Source organism: Muntiacus reevesi, chromosome 21 (assembly GCF_963930625.1).
Source record: "Muntiacus reevesi chromosome 21, mMunRee1.1, whole genome shotgun sequence".
Classification (NCBI taxonomy): domain Eukaryota; kingdom Metazoa; phylum Chordata; class Mammalia; order Artiodactyla; family Cervidae; genus Muntiacus; species Muntiacus reevesi.
Genome location: NC_089269.1, coordinates 4,217,493 through 4,234,125, shown reverse-complemented (window position 1 = coordinate 4,234,125; position 16,633 = coordinate 4,217,493). Strand labels below are relative to the sequence as shown.

The window sequence follows — 16,633 nt, the reverse complement described above, 5'->3', positions numbered from 1 at the left end:
TGAATTTCAGGGCTACTGCAGAGTCACGAAACACCTTTGGAGTGTTTCTAATCAAATTATCTTTTTATTTTGCTGGTAGCTTTCACTGAACTTTAAACTAAAAAAAAATTTTTTTTAATGCATATATATCACCACTGCCCTATGTGAAGCTAACTGCAAAGTCTAAATATTCCATGACTGACCTGGTCAGATCTATAATTTAAAAGGAGCCATTTTCCTAATTTTTAATTACTTGCTTGAAAAGATGTTTGGGAGCATTGCCAAATAGTTTTTCTGTTTGTTTGTTTGTTTTTAAGTAACTATTATTTTAAGCCTGTCCACACACAGCCATCTATTATGCAATAATATACTAAGACCAAGCCACACATCATGGTATGATTTCTGCTTTACATCCTTTCTCTTGATGTGATTGAAATGATTTCCCACTTGTTTGGAATAGGAAGCCTGGTTTCAAATGCTTAAGGGCAAAATTGTTACTAATTTGTAGCCTCCTTTCCCAAGGCTGCACTTAAACCATTAGGAAGCTACATTAAAATTTCTAAATGAAGCTTATATAAGTATTTATATCAATAAGTAACATTTTTCACACACTGAGTTATTTCTTCTGCTGTGTTCCTTTTATTTTAGCTTGTCTTCCTACATTACATTTTTGTGTTATTTCCAATGTCTGCCTTCTTATCCCCCTTTTGATAAAAGCACCTCCAACTGCCCACCAAGTTGATTTCCTGACCCTCATTCCCCTTCTCTTTGTCAGAATCAGTTTCTAGACCCGTCTTAAGAGATTGGACAGTTAAAAATGGAAAGACGGCCTCTTTCTCCTGTCCCACTACCCTTAGTTCACTGGGATAAAAACAGTCCCAATCACAAAGTGATTCTTTGTGACTACAAAGAAATACTCTCTAAGTGCTTATTGTAGTCATATCTGCGTCTTCTTGTCTTAATTTAAATTAAGGGGGGAGAGAGAGGGACGGACTCCTAAGGAAATGAATAAGAAGAGACACAGCATTCCTGACCCATCTGAACTGGGAGCAAGGTCTTTGGCGGCAAATGTGTTCCTTACTCTTGACACAGTGACTAAGAGGATACAAGTGTGTGCTATTAAGTGATTTGCTGGTATTACAATTAGAATTAGAAAACCTGAAACTAACCTTTCAGGGAGTTGCACTGACATGTACTTTATTAAATTATCTCCCTAAAGCACATTATCTTGTCCTTGAATTCTGCCAATGGGAGAGTTTCGTTACAAGCTAGCTTCATCAGTGTTTGCCAGGTCCTTCTGTTATGTACTCAGCATGCATAAAAGAAGATCAGGCCTCACAGACAATTTCTTTTCTCATCAGTCCAACCTGGAGGTTGAAAACAAATGTCCCAGTGATAAGTGTAAATTTAAGAAGCACGTACTTAACCTCAGTATCCTCACAAGGAAAGAAACTTCTTTTATCTACCTCTCCAGACTAAGCTGGTCAAAAGGATCTCACATAGGGATCCTGATCATGTTTGCGACTTGTCTGTTGGGACACAGTTTATTCACATTTACACACACCTACCCACACCGCAACCTGCAAGATCCAAACACTTAGAAAATGTTCCTCCACTGGCCTCTTAGTATAGTATTCTGTTGGGGTACAGAGGGTATCCTATTCTGTACTTAATATTTAAAGAAATATTTGTTTAAAATTATAGTCAGTATTTCTTTTTTCCCTCAATGCTTTGAAAACTTTAAGTTCTTGTTCAAATAGGTTGGACATTTAGACGTGTTTCCTTCTGCAAGTCATGCTTGTGTTCTTGTGTGTAACTGTATATGCTTTTGTCCTGTTGCAGCCATATTTTCAGAAGACAAAAACACCACAGAGCCTGCTTATAAGGTTAAAAATGCCCTGTCCATTCCCAACACTCCAGAGCCAACAACAGCTCAAGAACCCTTGGTGGGCAGCCAGAAGAGAAAAGCAAGGAAAACCAAGATCACACACCTTGTGAGAACAGCAGACGGCCGGGTGTCACCAGCAGGAGGTACTTTGGGTAAGAAAAGGAAGTGCTTAGGCAGACAGGACCCGAGCAAGCAAGGACTGTCGTGGCCTCAGTGGCCAGAAAATGACCCCGAGCCAACCGTGGGTCCTCCCCAAAACGTAGGTCTGCTCTCTGGGTTCTCTCTCTGGGTCTCCTTGAGAACTGGTTTCCTGCAGACTTCTAAACATACATGTTTTGGCTTCTGTGTTAAAACCATAGGTCTTTTCCCAAGAGCATATCCAGAGTTTCTAGGAAGAAAAGGTAGCTCTTAGTACTGTTAGCTGCCTTGTCTTTCTCAGCTTGCACAACCACAGATTCTTACGTAAATTCCCAAAGATCTGAGACTTTTAAAAGTACTGCATGAATCTTAGTCCCTGGTTCACTATTTAAGTCATTACAAGCCGGATCATCAAGTATGTAAACCCCTGAGTTAAGAAAGCAAGTATCTCGCACGTCCTATGCAGCTGATTCAGACCATGAAAGGAGCCTGAGAATGTGTCTCGGTTTCTTGGTTCTCTAGGCCACTCGGTAACCAGATATTAACTTACAGTGAATTTCTCCATTTTCCTTTGTGGCCTGTGGTCTGTTTGCTGCGCGGCGGCCTCTGTGGGAATTGCCTGGAGGGACCCAGGATGAGGAGTGGTGTCGAGAGGGACACTGCGCATCCCCTTCACGTCTTGGGGTCCTCCACCAGCAGAGCATTAGTGGCGTTCGCCGTTGCCTTTCTGCCTTTCAGTACCTCCAGCGTCTCATTCTATCAGCCCTGAAGGAGGTGTTCCCTCCCCTCCCCTGATCCAGTTTCCAGAAAAAGCTCAAAGGTCCATAGTGACTTCTATAAATAGGAAAAAAAAATTTTAAGTAAATGTTCTTTGAGGGTGATATTTATAAACACCTGATTTAGGTTAGTCTAGTTGGTGGACTCGTTGTATGGTAAGATAGAAATTAGAAGTCACTTAGTGGAGTTTGGGCACTTGTGTTTTGCATATGTAGATTGTTAAACCTTCACACATGTTAAAGACCCCCAATTCTGCTGTTACATAGGAAGTGAAGCTCACAGAGGTTGAATTTTGTTTCGGAACATCCTGAACTACTAAGTGTAGAGTACGGACTGCAGTCTAGTTTTCTTCATCATTAGTCTAGCAGGCTCTGCTCTCCTTATCCATTCTGGATTCTGTTCTGTCATTTTCATATTGTATAAGTTGTTACAGCTTCTGTTTTCCTTGTAAGGAAGAGGGAAAGATTTTAGAAAACATTCCCTTTTATTTGGAAAAGCATATAGCACTCTTATGTTCTAATATATGACATTTACAGCCTTTATATCAATTACTTTCTATAGGTAAGCTGGTTTTTGAAAAATGAGGAAGATTCCTCCCTCTCCTCCTCATTTGTAAGGGCTGCATAATGAAGTGCAGTCATTTCTAGCACATGGATTGGTGTAGCATTTCGGCCGCCTCTTCACAAATACCAGCAGGTCCTTTGTCTCCCTTGCAGAAGGTTTTCAAAACAAACATAACAGTGTAGGATCTCACTGGGATGAGTTTAGGCCATTCTAAGTATTGGTAACTCAGCATAGGAATGCCCAACATGCATAGTTGGCATGCTGTGGCGTCATCAGAGTATTTGGTCAGTTGAGTTTTGCAGGGCCATTTTGCAGCATCCCCTCGCCCCGCTGCAGAAGTCCCTTAGGTTTTACTCTGACCAATGCCCATTTTCCCCCTCTCTCTCCAAGACTGGCCTATTCTTTGACCTTGGATAAAACACAGCTCCTATGCTGAGCTTCAGGGCATAGTGCTGCTCGTGGTTGCGGCTGAGCTCAATAAAAGAGTTTTATTCCCACGGAAGAAGAGATTCGGTAACAGCCTTAATATTCCGTGGATGACAGAAGTGAGCAGGAAAGCATATTAGCTCATTTCGCATTGTCTGACACTGAGTGTTCTGTGTCCCTTCTCCGGAGGAAACAGAGCGCTCCTCTCTCATGATGAGTTTCCCTTCCGCTGCAGATGACAAGCCCCGGGAGCAGCTGCAGAGGGGCCTCGCCAAGGTGACTGAGACAGGCTGCAGCGACGCGTGCCCGCACACCAGGGAGGCCGCGGAGACGCGGAGCAGCACCCCGGAGATGCCGGCCGTGTCCGCCTTCTTCAGCCTCGCGGCGCTGGCCGAAGTGGCCGCCATGGAAAACGTGCACAGGTTAGCGGTGGGCAGCCTCGCTGCCCTGGGGCCTGGGGGCGCCGTTCAGCTTCACCCCCTTTCACAGAACATGGGTGGAGACCGTAACACGCAGACCCAGCTCATCCCTTCTGATGTGATTGGTGATACTTCCCACGATGATTGGGGTTCGGGAGACTTCTGTTTACCACGTGTTACTGTTTAGCCGTGCGGGAAAATACACCCACCAAGAATTTTACTTTGAATATAGTTTATTCTGTGACTAAGCTTCGTTTCTGAAGAGTCCTGAGAGAGCAGAGAGAAGCAGTATTATCTAACCATTGGAGTTGTGGAGGCAAGTCTCAGACCTGGGTTTGAGTGCCCCGTCTGTCACCTGCAAACTCTAAGGAAGACCTTGAGCAAGAGCGTTCCCTTCCCTGTCCTCTGTTTTTCTCCTCTGTGCAATGGCTGTCAGCGGTTCTCCTTTCATAGAGATGTCCTATAGGATAAACCTGGTGTCCCAGGCCTAGCACCTGGCCACACCCCCACCGAGGATGGCGTTGGTGGTTCCAGCGGAAGAAAACTGTGTGGTTTGGGAAAAAGAGCATCTTACCATCTGACTCACGGCAGGCATAAGGCCTGGATTTATCTTAAGCAACCTTATTTCTCTGGGCCTCAGTTTTCTCATCTTCCATTTAGCATAACGATATCCCCAAAGAATCACACAGTTGTAAGGAATCAGACGAGATCAGATGTGAAAGCCTTTTGAACTCAGTAAAGCCCCACAGAAAGTTATTAAGTTCTAAGTATATAATTGAGTGTCCTGCTGTTTAATGGAACATTTGGGAAGGTAAGAAAGTCTTTTGTAAATTCAGGTATTTCATATTTTTATTCAAAGTGGATCACCCGCAGATGAGTTCCTTTCTTAGGTTTTCAGTCTCCAGCCTGAAAGTGCTTGAAATCCAGCCCAACTTGTTTACCCACTGGCCAGGCACCATTCTCTTTCACATCCAGGTTTAGGAAATGAACGTCGCTCCGTGGTGTCCGACTCTTTGCGACCCCATGGACTATAGAGTCCATGGAATTCTCCAGTCCAGAATACTGGAGTGGATAACTTTTCCCTTCTTCAGGAGATCTTCCCAACCCAGGGATCGAACCCAGGTCTCCCGCATTGCAGGCGGATTCTTTATCAGCTGAGCCATCAGGGAAGCCCAAGAATACTGGAGTGGGTAGCCTGTCCCTTCTCCAGCGGATCTTCCCGACCCAGGAATCGAGCTGGGGTCTCCTGCTTTGCAGGTGGAGTCTGCAGGTTTAGGAGGCCCTGATGAAAGTTTTCTTCGTGTCTTGCTCTTTACCTATCATATTACAATTCTCCTGCTTCCTCACAAATAGCCTCTAGACATTTCCAAGAAGTCAAATTCCTTTTCATGTGTACACTGCAAGTGCCTAATAGCAAGTGAATGGTGACAGGCATTGTTAAAATCTGCTCAGGTCTCTGAGGGGGATAACACACGGACACTTCCCTACTCCTGGCGTTTCACAGTCGAGCACAGAGGACAAACTCGTAATGCATGCACAAAGAATTAAATATGAGCCTGAGTGTTCTGAAGTGCCCTCATAAATTGTGGAAATAAGAGGTCATATAAGAATTCGGAGAGGGGGTGGTCATTCAGAGCTCCCACACAGTCGCCCTTGCTGGCGCCAGCGTCCCCTCTGAGCATGACAGGTCAGGCCTCTGCGCTGTTAGCATCCCCGCCCCGCCCCGCGGCTGCAGCGCGGCGGAGCGCGCAGCCTTGCCCCTCTCAGCTCTGCCTCCCTTGCTGGGCGCGTTCATGTGCAGTCGCTTCCTCCCATCCACATAAGCCCACTTCTTGCCTTTGCACGTCCTCCTCCCCAGGGAACTGCTGCGCCTCCTTCAGTCCGTCTGTCCCTTGTCCTCTTGTCTGTCTTCCTCCCGAGGTCCTGCACGATCTGTGTACACGCCCCTCTTAGACCAGCCGCCACTCGGGGATGGGCAGATGAATGAGTAACTACCTAAGTTAGCTAAGAGGCACAGGAAAAAATGATTTGAGTAGAGGGTCTTCTTTTTCGTTTAACACATCCCATTGGAAAGAATAATATTGTTTATTAGAGTTTTCACTATCAACATAACAAATGGTTAGTGTCCTTAACATCCAGAAAGATAGCTTCTCCTGGGGAATGTTTGTTGTAACTCTAGCCCTTACCTGTTAAAGCAGTTACCAGCCTTCCCTCCATGGACAGGCTTAATGTAATTGTACCTGGGTTACACATTAATTAATTATTGCTTCGGCATCACCTAGTTCATAATTTAGAAAGTGGTCCACAGAGTTAGGGGTAAATATATATTACTTGCATTCTTGTCACAAGAAATCTTAACACTGGGTTCAGAAACCCAGCGTAGAAAAACAGTTTTACAAAACACAGGAAGTAGGAAATTGAAATTAACCTTTGTTGAGAGCCTATTTATTCACTAGAAGTTTTATAAGAGCAGACTTCATTAAGTTTACTCTTAAAATCAGCTCTGCCAGGCGCCTCTTTTTTAGTTGCATTTTAATGATGGTGCAGGCAGTTAATTAACGCCGAGGAGCACCCAGCTAAACCATTCAGGATCTGAATCCACGCCTTTGAACTCCCGTGTCTTAGCGTTTGCTCCGCAGTGCTGCTCACGCAAGCGTCTGTCCTGCCCACGCGAGTCCCGAGGGCTGTCGCTTGACCTGCCCCCGGGAGCTGGAGCCCGCACTTGGTGGAGCCTCATCATTGCTCTGCTTGTGCTCAGTAGGAAAGAACCCGCTCGCCCAGGGAGGAGATGGAGGGGATGAGGGCTTGATCCCTAGATCAGGAAGATCCCCTGGAGTAGGGCCGGGCTATCAACCCAATTTCTCTCTCCCCTCGATGTCGTTTTTTTTTTTCAACTGTACTTTTCATCTTTCACTTGTTTTTTCTTTGTATGTTTCCTTTCCCAATACTTATTAAAATATTTTTGGCTTTTGTAATATTGTTACATATTCCAATTTAAAAGTAAAAAATACTGTTTTAATTTCATCTTCCTTGAACAAAGAGTTGAACATATTAAAGAGTTGGTTCTTTACCATCCCCACATGAATAAACAGATTAATCCAGAGGTTTGATTATAACACATATTTTGTTTTTCTAAAAAATTCCTGATATCTTAAGCTAAGTGATCATTGGATTCTAAAATCCCAAAATGTTGCATTTATAGATATCTGTGTTAATTTTCTTCTTTGTGCATCAAGAGACAGAAACTTGGATATAGTTATGGAGAGACACAGTTTGAATCTTAAAACTGCTCCTCTTATTTCGCATAATCTAAAGATTCTTTATTGAAGAGGTCAGTCCAGTGAAGACACTGCTGCGTGCCCCTGTGTTTTTCAGCAGTGCGTCTGCCTCGCTGAGGCTTGGGAAGCCTGTTAGGAAATGTCACAAGTGTGTCTGGTCCTATCTTTTTAGGAGGAGAGGCTCTGTAGATGCTACCAAGAAATGTTCTTATAACCAGGAAGCAAGTGGCATTTTTCTTCCTACTCATTAAAAAAAAAGAGAGAAATAGACTATTTGGTGTAGATCCAATCCAAATGATATGAATTTCCATGAATTTTTAAAGTCTCGTCTGGAGTTCCGTCTCCATATGTGTAGGTTTTGGCTCAGGATGACTGGCTTCTCACACGCTGAGATTCAGCGTTGGTCCTCCCCTCCTTCCCTGCACACTGTCCCTCCATATGCCTTTGAGACGTCTCCTTCATCAGGAGGGCGTCACTGTTTCCGTTTCATTCATTTGTTCAGTCGGAGTTCACCTCTCTCTGCAGAGGCCGCCCCTTTTACTGGCCTTCAGTTTTGACACTGGGCCTATTATTGTATATCAAGAAATGAGTCTGAAGGCTATCAGTTAGTATAGGATAGCCTCCCCCTTGGTCAAGTCAAGGAAAGGAATGTGTCCTTTTTTAATATAAGAAGATCCAAAGGAATATCGCCGTCCTGAAACCATCGCCCTGGACTGAAAGTTTTCCACTTCTGAGGGAATTTCCCCAAGTTTGTTGGCGCCTCGGGTTTTGTCTCTATATAGTGGAGGTCCTTGTTTGAGGGCAGAGAGTATTGTTGAGTTGTGTGAGAGGAACTGAGGTAAGAAACCCTTAAGAAAGAAAAGTAAAGATGCTTTAAAGCAGTTTTAATTAAAAGGCGTAAGGAGTGCGTCAGTAGCATCTGTTAAACAAGATACATGGGAAAGCTTCTGCTGGTCATTCATCATGCTCTCTTATTTCTAGTAACGTCCTCTCAGTAAGTGATTTCTGTCTTTCCCGCTTGTCTTACAGAGGTCAGAGGTCAGCTCCGCTCGCCCACGATGGACAGCCAAAGGAAATGGCCCAGGCTCCTGTACTTATCTCCTGCGCCGACCAGTGACGCGCCCTTTAGTTGTGAAACATTGTGCTTTACCTACTACCCTAGCCTTGCCTTTCCCGAGGGATGCTAGTGAGTCCATGCGGCGGGAAATAGAGACTGCAAACAACGGCTTGTTTGCCCTCCGTGGCCCAGATCCACTTGAAGCCGAAGTTGGCACCCTGGGCCAGTTTTGTTCTCTCAGAACCCAGAACCTTTGAGGGTGATGTGATCTGTCTGATGCTGAGCAGAAGCGGGATGACCTAGAGCTTTGCTTTCTATTGAAGGCTTTCGATGGTGACAGGTGGTGACTTGGTAAAAGGCTGCCTTTACTGTAGCTCATCCAGCATCTCTTTTACCAACCAGAGGGTGTGAAGCTAGTTTCGTATATTACCTAGTTATTCTTTCAAAACAAAAACAAAAAACCAACAAAAAAAGAAAAAGCAAAAACTGACGCACTGCACTAGTTATTATTAGATATTCCTAGTCTTTTTTGTACATGGAGATTTAAGTTCTAAGATGGTTTATATAATAGGTTATACCTACATTTATATTGTAGAATAATATTAAAATGCCTGTTCAAAGACTCCCAAGCAGCACGGGCAGGCAGATGTACCATTGTTAGCGGTGTATGCTCGGCCTCATGGTCCCTATATTCTGCACTTTTATATTTGCCACCAGAGTGGTAGTTTGCTGGCAAAAAGAGAAAGAGAGGAAAAAAAAAATTACAATTCTTGCAAGCTGAATTTTTTTTTTTTTCTTAGCCTTGAGTGACCAAGAAGAATTTGCTTGGGGCAAATTGTGGCAAATATTTTCCCAGACAGGGGAAAAGTCCTGCAGATTACAAATGTTTTCATGCCTTGAGGATTCTTTTTATTTTTTACACAGGGGTCTGAGTTAACCAATGGATCGTTCATACAGACAAAAAAAAAAAAAAAAAGAAAACTATTATTCAGAAGTGACCTTAGTATTAACTTCACTATTCTGAACACATTGAAGACACTCACCTCATGTGGACTTTGAGCTACAGACCTTTTACATCCATCCCAGACAGACTGGACGGGTAGCGATTGCTATGCACAGCCTAATTGGCACAGCAGATTTTTAGAGCCATTCTGAGTCTTTGTGATTGCGGAGGTATTGAGTAAATGGTGAGGGAGGTGTGCCTGACCACAGTGGGACTCGCAGTCACAGATCCACCTGCAAGTTTCCTGTTCTTTTTTGTGTTTTGTTGAACATAAAACCAACCATACATATGCCAGTGCCAAGCGGATTAACTGGCTCAGAACATTCAGCATATTGACTCCACCGCCTGACGTTCAGTGTCTTGTTCCTTAGCAACAGATGCGAAGTGATAAATCAAAATTAGTCAGCGGCTACACATTTTACAGGGTATTTGTTCCATAGCACAAAGGATTTCCCCACTCTTGCATCACAGCACAAACTACCAAATTTTAATTGTTGGATTCCAGCAATAATTTTTATTGGTTTTCAAACTGGCGGAATTTTGATAGTGTTAGTTCGAGTTTGAAGCTTTTGAATTAGCTCTCTAAATGGTGACAGTTTACAAGGTTTTATCTAGCTTTCTTATTTATACTAGACTGAATTGTAATGATGATTTTTTTTTTCTAATCGTAATTTGACCTAATAGCCATACAAAAAAATGACTCTGTTAGTACTGACTAGGTTTAGCTTTTCACGGTTCTAGATACTACTTCGGTTTCGGTGCTGGAACATATGTACACCATACTAACAGAATTGAAAAAGGATAGAGAGAATGGGGGTTTTTCTTTAAAGCAGTTAAAGAGGGCAGCAGGACTTTGGAATGGTGTCCTCAAAAATGCATATTCCTTGTGAACATGGAGGAAGATGGAAGGTAGTAAGTAAGGTTAATCAGAGATTAAAAACTTAACCCCATTCACGTAGAAATAAACCTGGTGGGCAGCCCCAGATTTTAGCATAATTTTTTACTATGATGCTGTTTTATTAATATTTTCTAAATTTCAGAACACAAAGTAAATGTTTAAAAATTGCTGGGTCCTAGTGTTGGTGGCTGTTGGAGTCTTTGGACCACTTGCTAGCAGTGATTTAAAAATGATTAGCTAAAATCCCAAAAAAATTCAAAATCAACAAAAATTTTTTGGTGCAGAACATGCACCTTGACAATGGTACTAACTTATTATTCTCTAGAACACGTTAGAATAGATCTATTTTTGCCAGAGCCCCCTCCTTCCTTCCAGTCCTCCGATTACATTTCACTAGAGTTCCTTAAGAGATTGCCGTATATTCATGGGACCTTTTTTTAAAAGAAGCGAAACAGAAGATTACTTTTTTCTATGTGATTAATATATCTTACTTGATCTGCTTTTCCTAAACCTCAGTGGCTTTTCCCTTAGGCAGGGGTGGGGGTGGAGGGCAACCTACTGGATATGACTGTTTTCAAGATACTTAAAAAAAAAAAAAACTTTTTGTAGAAATGCTTAATTTTTAAGCGGCTAGTCACTGAGAGTAGCAGAAATCCTGCAAAGCTTTATAGTCCTCTAGACACTCGCCTTGTTGTTTCTCCGAGCAAAGTTTTGATTTCAGTAACAGTGCTTTTCTCAAGCCCTGAATCCACTGGAGAGGGGTGTTGGTGTTTTCAGGTAATAGCATTTGTTAGCACAAGTATTTCAGACCAACATGTAGGTCTCCCCCCCACCCCGCCATTTATCATTTTCATTTCACTTCTTGCATTCTTTTTTATTTTGGAAAATCATATTGCTATGGTGTGTACCTTAATCTGCCAGCAAACACCATCTACACTAACATTTGTCCCTCGAGATCCTCGAGAAAAAGTTGTTGCACCTTATGTATATCTCAAGCAAACCAAAATATGATGCTCTTCTGCTTTGTTTTATTCTAAATTGTTGTATCATATCTTTCTGAAACCATTCTGAAGCTAGTTGAAATTATCAATATTTATGCTTTTAACCTTAATTTCTGGATTCAAACCTGTATATAAATCTTTTGAAAAACAAACAAAAAAAATTGTCCTAGCCCTTCTCTGTGATGCTGGAAGTGGATGATCAGTCTCAGATGGAGACGCAGTACTGTTCCAGTTTTCTTTAGCCTTTTATTTATTTAGTTATTCTGGGTATTTTCCTATGTAATTTTGAAGTGTGTAGAGTATATAATAGTAACTGAAGCTGCAGCTCTAAGAAGCTGAGTGAAAGAAAATACTATAAGACATCCTTTTTAAGTTTTTATTTGTTTGATAAACTATAATGAGATAAGGAAAAAGAAAAATGTCCTACAGCCACATTGAAGATACAGGTTCTTAACCTCAAATTAGGTTAGTTTCCAGGTTTTAGATCAAAATTGCTAATTAATTAAAGCCCCCCTTTTTTTAAAGGCTATGTCATACTCTCGTAATCCTGACAGCCTTTTCCCCTCAAGTTTTGGAAATGTATTTATTTAATTCCATCAGATGAGCTTTCTACCAATGCCCCCTCAAACCCGCGTTGAACTCATCCCCATGTTATCACTGTTATTCTAGTTCCTGACATTAAAACTGCAGAGGAAAAAAGTGATGGAACACTATGAACAAAGAGGAGCATTTGAACTAGTCTGGTTATTCAGAATCCCACGTGTTTAACCCCCGTCGTTCTCTTGTCAAGTCAGATGCTACCCTGACCGAGTCCTAGAAAATTTCGTTTGCACTCTAGTCTTTGGCTCATCATATGGAAGTGTTTGCACCGATGTAAAATCTCACGCAAATTATAAATCATAACAGCACTAGAGCAAGCTGGAAACCCAATGACATGTTCCGTTTATACGGTGCGGGGGGAGGGCTGGGGGCATCAAGGAAGTCTGTTCCAAGTTTGGCGTTTGGCATTAATGTGAAGCAGTGGGACCATGCTGCCTGCTAACTACTGTATGAATCCTGTGTGTTCTGAAGACCAGCATCCATTCGCAAAGGGGGAGCAGCGCCGCCTCACCGGGGGAAGGAATCCCTGCGAGGCCTGGAGTCATCTCTTACAGGGAGCGGCGGGGTGTGCGCCAGGCTGCGAGGAGGCGCGCCTCTGCCCGGGCGCTCCTGGGGCCCTCGGATGAGGCCAGCCCTGATGGGCTGCCTCGCTTTAGCAGCTAACTGCAGCAAGTCCTCTTTCCAGAGTCTGTCTTTTTTTTGCTTCTGCCTTCAGTGCCACTATTTTCCACTGCAGTGTTTAGACTCACAGACCACCTTCTCCAGAGAGAACAATGTATTGCTGAAAATGGGCCGCAGAAGCCACCTACAAAGTATTCAGAGTGACTGCTAGGTGGGAATTAAAATTTAGCCTTCCCCACATAGGACCTTGTTTTTGCACCTTGTAAAGAGTGTACTAATTGTTAATTAGGTATTGCTTTATTTATACAAGTATTCCCAAAGAATTAGATTTGGATTTTGTTTTTATTGGAGTGTGGGGATTTTTTTTTAAAAAGTATCTTATATAGATCGACTAACATCATACTTTTAATATTAAAAAAAGAAAGTTTTCAGTTCATCTTACCATATCTGTCTGGTGAAGTATTCAAGGTTTGATGGACTGCTTTACTTTCATTTTGGAAATGATAGTGAACTTTTTTATACCCCATATTACTGTCCTGTCCTTTTCACTGGGGACATCATCTTCCTCACATGATAGAAAAAGAAGCAGCAAATCCAAAGCAGGCAGATCCATTTGATTCCCCTCACACGCCTCCATCTCTGCTTTCCTTAAAAATATATGAATACACATTTTCTTCGCACATAGAAAAAAGCTTCCTCTCATGGCCAAATTTTATTGGTGGCGGTATGATTTATACTAACAATTGAGAAGCAGAAGCCTTGTGCTTGGAACTTTGCTGGCCACTGTTTTCTTGTTGCAGCGGGTGGTCAGAATTGATCCTGCCCTTAAATCGGTTTTTATGCACAGAACCTAGTTATTGTCTACTCTTTCCAAAGATTTTCTAACAGCTTGGGCCAGCAGTGGTTACCGGGTAACGCAGACCTAATTCAGCGCCTCCATGCCCCCGCCGCACATCAAGTCTTACCTCACGAGCTCTGACCTGCCTCACAGAGGCGCCCGTGTCGCAGACGAGCAGTGACCTCTGCCCCCGGGGCGGTCCCGGCCCTGCACCCCACATTAGTGCCTCAGCTCCGAGCAGCAGAACTGGGCGAGGGGAGGTTCCTGACCTGGAGCTCGGCACATGCTTGGCCACATTCTCCTCATTTCACTCGCACTACACACGTCTTGCTCTCAGGAATTTGTCAGAAAGGAATAAAAACCACCTGAGATTCCACATACCCGATTATGAACTTTTCTCACAGGTTTGAATTGCTTACTTACCTGTCAAAAATTAACCACAGCTTCATTTGACCACCGGATCTTAAGTCTGTTGACAGTTTTCAGCATGACCGAATCGCTCATTTTTTTTTGCTTTCAGAAATTGGCTTGGTTCTCTTTAGAGTTGGTGTAAACATGCCATGTAATAAATGATTTCCACTTAATGGTACAACAGAATTATTGCTTTCTTAGATGTATGTGTAGTAAAAGTCAATATACACATTTATATAATTTCTTTCTTCAAAATCTTATACTTAATTTGATATTTCTAAAAATTGCACATGTAAGTCATGTGTATAACATGCTAAAGTACTTTAACTGTGATCTTAAAACTGAATAAAAATATTTAATAAAAATTTGAAATATTTTAAAGATATTATTTAAATATATATATATTTTTTTTTTGGTTCAAACTACTGACCATCGTGTGTATACCTTCAGTATACCATTTCCACTAAAAGCTAGTAAGGAAAATACTTTCATACAAGCAAGACCTCTCAGCTATTTTAGAGTGTCATATGACGGTCTCGTCGAAACTCTCCCCGAGATTCACCACGGTCTGAGCAGCCTTGGTTGCCTTCCCTAACGTGTAGAGCAGAGGTCGTCCCTACAGAAGGAAGAAGAGCGCTTCGGTCCGTGTGCGGAAGAGCCGCCTTGGAAAGGGTGACCTAAGCACACGGTCTTTCCCCGAACCAGTGAAAGGATTGGAATAGTATCATTACGACAGTAGTATAAACACAGCCCTCAGCTTTGCTGAATAGGATGTTCCCGAGACCTAAAACCTTGATATCCTGGGTTTGTTTTTTTCCCAAATCGTTTGGAATGGCACATGGGTGCACGTGCTCACACACGGTATAAATATTGGGTTGGCCAAATGGTTCATTTCTATTTTTCTGTAACATCTTATGGAAAAACCCAAACGGACTTTCTGGCCAACCCAAATCCATATATAGTATGATTATGTCACAGCTGTTTACATTCAGACCGATTGGGCTCCAAAGTGTGGGTCCACCCATTTACCACTAGGCTTCTTAACCTCCCTGAATCACACTTCACTTACCTAAATGATGGTAATAATACCTTCTTAACACCACTACTGGGATAAAAAGGCAATATACATGAATATGTTGGTGTGGCATTGTAACAGAAATGCCCATTAAGTGGTAATTGTTACCTATATTTATTCCAACTTGAAGGTTGATATGTTAGTGCATTCAAAGGAGGTGCTAAGTATAACGTCATCTTCAAAATGAACTTCTAAGGCCCTGATACCTTGGGGTAAGGTGTTTCAGGAGATTTGATGGTATGAAAAACCCATGATAGGTTAATTTCACATAGCTAATTCATACTTGTGTATGTAGTACTGTTAAGATTTTTCTATAAGATCAGTCTGCCTAATGAATTGTCTTTTCTAATACTCATGACACTTCCTTTGCACTATTGAGAATAAAGTATATTAGGGGGAATATATACCATGCCAAAGAATATAAGTTGAGTTAGAAAAAAGAATGACAATATGCACATGTGTGTGGTTTTAGGATCCTACATATATAATTACATCTGTCCTTTTGGGTAGAACATGAAATTTGTTGAACAATAACATGGTTCTTACCAGTAAGTGAGCTAAAACTAATATTGCATTTCATGCAAACTTGAATGAAAGTGAAATTGTTAATCACAATGTATCAGAAACCTCACCTTTTTGAAATACGGAAATTTTCAAACAGATACAAAGGCAGAGAAGTCAGCGTACTGAATTCCATGTACGCATCACCCTGTATCAAGTGCCTGTATGTCCTCAGTTCCCATGTCATCAGTATTTATCCCATTTTCCACCATTTCATTCCCCAACTGAGATACGCATATCCCAGAAGTGTGATTTCATGTATAAATACTTCAGATACAGTCTTTAAAAGCAAATATTTTGATATACACAAATATTAATTATATGTATCACCTCACAATTCAGAAACTATGTTTCTTGTCCAAAGCAAAAGAAATTCATGACCCACAGCGTGCTGGGGTGAAGGTCATTTGAAATTTAAGAAACGCTGCGTACCTCTGTACTTGACCTTTTTAAATTTACACTCTCTAAGCAGAGTTCAGTAATCAAAGATGGCTTTTCATAACATGTTATTTATTTAGGTCGTGCTTTCTATGATTTTTTTTTCTAGTTAATGTCTAAAAAGGCCCAAATGCTAAAACTTAACAACCGTAGAGAACTTTTATTAACTTGCTGTGTCCTTTACATTTCCCTGCAACCCTATCCCCACTACATTTTCTCTCCCAGACTTTTAAGAGTGAGATCTGTTCTTGTAGGGGAGAAATAGAGACAAAATTTTCGATGAACTTTAGAAGGCAGGTTCCCAAAGACTTAAAAATCTGCAATCCTGGGTCAACAGGCCAGAAATTAAAGCATAAAGTGAAATCCTTTGCTGGAAGAGATAAAATGATAATTCCTACCTTAAGGCTCAGCTACTTGGAGATCCCTTACCCTAGAGAATTTCACAAAAGGTCATTTTGTCTCTGGATTGTGTATTGCAGAGTCAGACGAAAAAAGGGGATTGCAAGTTTCTTGAGACCGATGGAGAATGAAGGGGAGAAAAGGAAAGTTCATACAAACAGGTCTTTAAAAGTTCGGTGTCTAAAAGTGGTTTTAAAGCCAAAATCAAAACGGTTTTAATGCCAGCATGGAAATACTTGCAAGAAATATACTCGAGTATGTT

The 16,633-nt window shown here is 41.9% G+C and overlaps 1 protein-coding gene across 10 annotated transcripts in view; it reads left to right on the top strand.

Moving 5' to 3' along the window:
* BBX (BBX high mobility group box domain containing) overlaps positions 1–13,073 on the top strand; it is a 281,884-nt gene extending 268,811 nt beyond the window's left edge. For 9 of the 10 annotated variants that reach the window (XM_065913527.1, XM_065913530.1, XM_065913521.1 and 6 more), the window contains 3 exons: positions 1,822–2,019; positions 4,008–4,194; positions 8,499–13,073. In XM_065913527.1, the coding sequence (XP_065769599.1) occupies positions 1,822–2,019; positions 4,008–4,194; positions 8,499–8,586 (473 nt within the window). In that variant the 3' untranslated portion in view covers positions 8,587–13,073. The remainder of the gene's footprint in view (positions 1–1,821; positions 2,020–4,007; positions 4,195–8,498) is intronic. The other variant, XM_065913529.1, reaches the window with a different exon arrangement.
* Positions 13,074–16,633: the final 3,560 nt, after the last annotated feature.